The sequence below is a fragment of the Pleurodeles waltl genome, chromosome 3_1 (genome assembly GCF_031143425.1).
Source record: "Pleurodeles waltl isolate 20211129_DDA chromosome 3_1, aPleWal1.hap1.20221129, whole genome shotgun sequence".
In the NCBI taxonomy this organism is placed as follows: Eukaryota; Metazoa; Chordata; class Amphibia; order Caudata; family Salamandridae; genus Pleurodeles; species Pleurodeles waltl.
In genome coordinates, this window is record NC_090440.1 from 675,093,588 (window position 1) to 675,099,587 (window position 6,000).

Below are 6,000 nucleotides of genomic sequence, written 5' to 3' on the forward strand. Positions count from 1 at the left end.
CCGGTTAGCTCAGCTCTCCCTGTAAATTTGTTGGCTCAACCACTTCTAGCTTTAAGGCCAGCAAAATAGGGGCCAGAAAAAAGCAAAAAATCTGGGGTGACCAAGCAGAAAAGGCTTTCTATACATGTATGGATTGCAGCTGTTGCTATCTGCATTACTTCATGTTCTGCATTTTCATGATTGTCGAGTTACTTTGAGATGGACCGGAGTAGCGGGTGGTCTAGTTGGTGGACTGAAGCTCTGTCTCTTTCAAATTAATATACAATGGAAAGAGGGAATCTGCAATTGTATGTATCTGAGCAGATAGCACTCTCTTTCAAATGAATATGCAATGGAAAGAGGAAATCTGCAATTTTATGTATTTGAGTAGAAAGCACCCCACCCCACCCCCAGAGAAATTTGGGGAGGCACGCAATGGCAGCTATTTTTAATTGATCATCATGTTGTTTGTTTTATCCCTACAGCCGACCTCCTGCCCTAGGACAAGATAAATTGTGGTCTCAGAGCCTGGCAGGCAGCAGCAGAGAGGCACCTTTCACCCCTGTAGCAGTAATTGTTTTGGAGCAGGAGCCATGCATCAAGTCTGCTTTTTGTAATTTTCCCAACACCTGTTAAGCTAAAGAACACCACAACAATGTGCTACTGTGTACCAGTGTAGGGCTCCAACGAGGTGTTTAGAACGCTGACTTTCTGGGTTGGATGTTATAGCTGCTTAACAGAAAGAGGATGTTTTATTCTGCCTTTAAGGGTGGGGCGGTACGCATGACGGACCAGATGGGGGCCCGCACACAACGCCTCCCTTGGGTGGGGACGAAAGCTGACGGAGGGTGGAAAGACTATGAATTCCTGCTCTCATCTTATCACACTTATCTACTCATCACTCTTATGTCATGTCTCTATCAAACTATCCTCCATTTTCACTCTGACTCATCCCAAATCCCTTCTACTACTTTCATCTCCTAAATATCTCTGCCTAAACTCTTCCCTCCACATCTAACTCACCAAACCTCACTCTACTTCTGTGACCTCCCACACAACCCTACTAAATTCTCCTGCATTCATCTCACCCTGCTACTATGCTCTCCCTAACCCTTCCACATACTCTTCCCCCTCCACCCCCCTTTACTCATCCCAATCCTTTGGGTTGAGCAAATGAAGGATATACTCCCAATTAACACCTCTGGATTTATTTCCTCCTCCACCCCTCCATTACTCCAGTCTAACTAACAAACTCTCATATCCACGGCTCAAATTAACTCATAATAATACTAAAACTGTACCCATTATTTAACGATACTAATCCATCACTAATTCTTGTTGGGTTCCGGAGTAGCGTGCTACTCATCGAAAAGCGCTTCGACGCCTCGTCAGGGGTAGTAAGCTATTGTTTAGTATAAATACGATTACAATTACAAAAAAGACTGCATAAACTGGTGCACCAGGATTGGCGAGCGTCCTTTAAACCCACGGATCTGGGTGCACCATGGGAGGCAAAAGGGGGGCCACAGAAGGCATCATCATGAACAGCAGGACCAGTAGCTTTGCCCAGCTACCCACCCACCCCTAAACAGCATGGCGTCACAGCTGCTAGACCAGTGGTCTCCAACCTTTTAATGCCGCACCCCTCTAGTTGAAAAATGGGCCCCCCTCAGAATTTTTTACAATTATTTTATAAAGATGACAATGTTTGAATATGTCTAGACCTGTTTAAAAATTGCAGTTAAGTACTGTTACCTTATTAAAAATGCAATAACATGCCTCTGCTTAAAACAAAGGCCTGTTATCTGTATAATGCTTGTTTTGGCCAGAGTCTGGCGCTCCCCCCTGGGATTACTTGAGGCCTCCCTAGGGGCCCACCCCCCAGTTTGAAGACCTCTGTGCTACACGAATCGGGCAGAGCAAGGCTGCTTAGAGAACGGAGCAGCAGAGACAAGCTTAGTTGGCCTGAAGCACAAAAAACAAACGAGCCCTGCTCTGAAATGGTGCTTGGGATGCTTTATGGCAGGGACAAGGGGGAGCAGGAAAGGTCCATGGGATGCATTGAGGTAGGGACAGGGAAAAGAATGGAAAAGAAGGCTAAAGGGGCCACAGGGGGGACAGCAGCAGGGGGGCGCCAAGGCACTTGTAGTCCCTGACCTCCAATCAGTAACAAAGGGGGGGGGGAGCATAGAGGCTGCCAAACGCTGTGTGTCAGACCACGAAGGCCATCATGAAAAGAGGCAGTGCTTGAGCGGCGCCAAGAGCAGACTGGCTGATAGACAGAAGAGCTCAAGATGTTCTTGATTTTAAGGAGGATTTAATGGGACATTTTATGACCATTTTATGTGGTTTATTCACCATGTAAAGCCTCTCTCAATATATTATGATAAACTGCAGCCATTTTACAATCCTAAAGGCTGCCTTGCATTTATGAACAAAGGCGGAACTGGGGAGCAGGTCTTGAGAAACAGTATGGTCATTGGAAGGGTTGGGAGTCCCTCGCACAAATGAGGGGAGGGGGTTAAAGGAAGGGACATGTATCATGATGGCTCCGAATGCAAAGTGTTTCGTTAAGCACAAAGTGACCTGTGAACTTATAATGTAAAGTTGATCAATACAGTCCCACTTACCAACACGTTGTATAGGGTGCGTGGAAAAAAGTTTAAAATAACTTAACACCATTGGCTAAGAGTTTGGACGCGCTAGTTATGCGTGCACTAGAGCAATATGACTTTTATGAGACGAGCATCTGAGCAAGGATTACTCCTCAAAAGCCCTGACAGGTAATGACGGTCCGACTTCAACATGTAATTGAAATACCTTAGGCTCAAACGATATTCCCAAGGGTCGCCCCAATAAATTAATAATGTGAAGCAAAAATAAAGGTCTGGCCTTCAAAATTCGAGTCCCTTCAGACGTTTTCGTCCCCTCTTTACTTAACGCCGCACCTCTACCGGCAATCCTCAATTTGTCATCCGTTCTTTTCTTCCTCTAAATAGCCTTTGCCCCATAGTTACCCGTTCAACTTTCCATAAACACTATCCCACTGGCCTTCACTCGACCCCTCAAACTCTACAGCTCACCCTAAATCCATTTTCCATGTCCATTTCTCAGTGCAATTTACTCCAGCCCATCTAATGATCGCTCCAGCTGCCGCCTCCTGTGGCCAGTATGCCTCTCATCCTCCCTTCCTCTCTGCACGCTCTCTTGCTGTCTCTCCTTTTCTCCCGACTCATTTTCTTTGGTGCCCATTAACTGTATAACACTCACCTCTAGGCGCCATCTTCAGTGTCCATGGGAACCAATACAGCGTCGGAGCCAGAGAACGGTATTGCTGTCAACAGTAAACATGGAAAAAGGACTGACAACTTGCTAAAAGAAATACACTGGCTACGGATATAGAAAGGGGACTGCATATTAATCACGGTTACAGCGAGAGAGGCGGAGGGAGCAGAATAGCCGTTTGAACTGTGATATTAAAATGTTCCTACCCAGCGCGTCAAGAATGTTAGATTATATTAAGGACACGGAGGCGAGGATTATGCTTTCTGATATCTTTACTGACAAACAGCAGGGACTCAAATACAGTAAAAACTTTAAACTACATATCCAATGACCATATGCTGTCCAATCACGGTCCATCTCCAGACCCTATATAAGGCTCCAGCAATAATGTCCCTCCTCTTTCTTTGCCATAACAGTAAGAACATAAAGTCAAATGTAAAGAACTTGCAATCAACTGATCCAGCCATCCAATTCCAGAACATTGATGGCCTCGCTTAGCCCAGTTCTTCTTTCGAACTTCATCAACATCCAGGCTCCTTGAATGAAAACATTTCGAGGTTCCGCGTCAAGAATTTTCAATTCTATTAAGACATGGAGGCGAGGATTATGCTTCTCCTGCTATGCTTTATTATTAACAGCAGCCAATAGGAGATGTTATTCAAAGAAAACATATCCCAGCATTCATGGGATTAACGTCATAACCATAGAGAACACAGCACATATAAACCTCTGAGGCAATAACACTTCCTCTTTCTTTGCAAAACTGTTGTGGATACCTGGAATGTTGGGCACTGTCTAGAATTTATAGGTTATCCAAGTTCCAGATGATGTCACTGGATCTTGAGAGAGAAGCTGACAGTTGTGGAGGGTGAAGACGTGTTTATGCTTGCTGTGGGTTGGTGGTATCTAATAAAGCTCATCTACAAAACTATATGTCTGAGCGTAAAACTGGCGACGAGGGCGTCACCACCAACCCAGAACCCACAAATTTCCTACCTGTTGACATCTGCTCTGGTCAAGGTCGGCTGATTGGAGGTTCCCGGCTTGGAAACTTTGATGGGTATCGCAGTGGTGAAATCCTGGTGGCACCGATTCTCCATCCTGTGACATTATTCTTCACCGGCGGCAGATGTAAACTAATGGCAGTACCCCTGCTGCTGTAATGTCTCGGCAAACCTGAATCCTTAGAGGCCTGCGCTGGAGGAGTACAGCGCTATCTTCGTGGTTGGCACTGGTAACATCTTATTTAGGGATCTGTTTTTACAAAAAAAATTTTTTTTAGATCCCTGTGTTTTTGTTTCCTGGCGCGCGAACTTGTCAACGGCTTCTTTTTCTTCCAGAGCGCGAGAAGCTGCACACGCAGCCATAGCGACGGCCAACAGCTTCTTCCAGCGCGCAAGGAGCGCGAGAAGCTGCACACGCAGCCATAGCGACGCGTCTCCTCTTCCTGGAAAAGGGAGGCGCGTAGGCTTCGCGAGGAGCCAACAGCTTCTTCCTGTGCTTCGCGTCGTGCACTTCTTTTGGAGCACTAGACTGCGGACTGTATCTTGTTCACATCCTGTGTGTGATTTTATTATAGAATTTTCACTTTTATGTGAAGTTGTAATGCAGAAGATGTTTTGAACATTAGCATTTCTATTTTCTGATGCTCATTCACAGTTTAACTTCAGGTACTGAGTTGTTCTACTTTCAAGCTGGAAGTGAATATATTTATGTATATTAGAATTCTGACATTCTGTTTCTACTGGTGTCCTGTTCCATATCTTGCCTGTACCATCTGTTTTAGGTATTGTTACCCTTAGTTCATTTGTGCTGTATAGTGAGCTCATGATGGCTACTCCCATGATGTCTCAACCGCCCCCCCTTTTTGTCTGATAAGGGGGACCCCATTCTTCCTTGGAAACGTTGGAAGAATCTTTTTGACTCTTACCTATTAGCAATTGGGGGGGGGAAAATTCTCTTCAGCCAGAAAATAGGCTATTTTGTTGCACAACTTGGGAATCGAAGGTAGGAATATTTACAATAGCCTTGAAACCCTACCTGTAGGAGGAGCAGAGGGAGAGCCCAGAGATATTTATGAAATGTCAGTAGCGACTTTAGCTGCACATTTTGAATCCAAGCTCAATGTCGTTTTGGAAAGGCACAAATTTTTTGCAAGATCCCTAGGGAAATCTGAGAGTGTGGGAAACTTTGTTGCAGCATTACGCACATTAGCACGTACATGTGACTTTGGCGATATCACAGATTCCCTTATTCGCAATCAATTAGTCCGTTGTACAAACAATAAGAGGGTTCAGGAAAAGTTATTGACGAAGAACCCTGATTTGAAAGAAGCCATTGCAATTGTCGAGGGAATGGAAAGTACCAGCAATTGGATTAAGGAGATGAATGACCATGAAGAGGACAAATTGTGCATGGTCCAAGCACCTCAGATTCAGGAAGAGATTTCGAGGGTCAACAACGACAGCAGAGCCCCAGTACCCACTCTGGAGAAAAAAAGAGAAATTAAACATCAGAGTTGTTATCGTTGTGGCAACTCTGGACACACGGCAAACAGCTCAAATTGTTTTGCACGGAATTCCCTTTGTAGGAAGTGTGGAAAAAAGGGCCACTATGCCAGGGTCTGCAATAGTGACAAATGTAACATAGATTCTGTAACTGACAATGTTAGCAAAATGGTTTTGTGTATCGAACCTGATATTAACCAAATTGAGAACAATGGTAACATGGTGGATA

General features: G+C 44.8%; 1 protein-coding gene across 5 annotated transcripts in view; it reads right to left on the bottom strand.

The window, feature by feature from the left end:
- Nucleotides 1–3,328, bottom strand: part of TMEM216 (transmembrane protein 216) — a 60,984-nt gene extending 57,656 nt beyond the window's left edge. For 3 of the 5 annotated variants that reach the window (XM_069223261.1, XM_069223259.1, XM_069223257.1), the window contains exon 1: nucleotides 3,250–3,328. Coding sequence is in view for 1 of the 5 variants with exons in the window: in XM_069223260.1 (XP_069079361.1) it covers nucleotides 3,250–3,262 (13 nt within the window). In the remaining 4 variants the exon portion in view is untranslated. Of the gene's footprint in view, nucleotides 1–3,062; nucleotides 3,197–3,249 lie in introns of those variants that run through there. The other 2 variants (XM_069223260.1, XM_069223258.1) reach the window with 2 other exon arrangements.
- Between the last annotated feature and the right edge of the window lie 2,672 nt (nucleotides 3,329–6,000).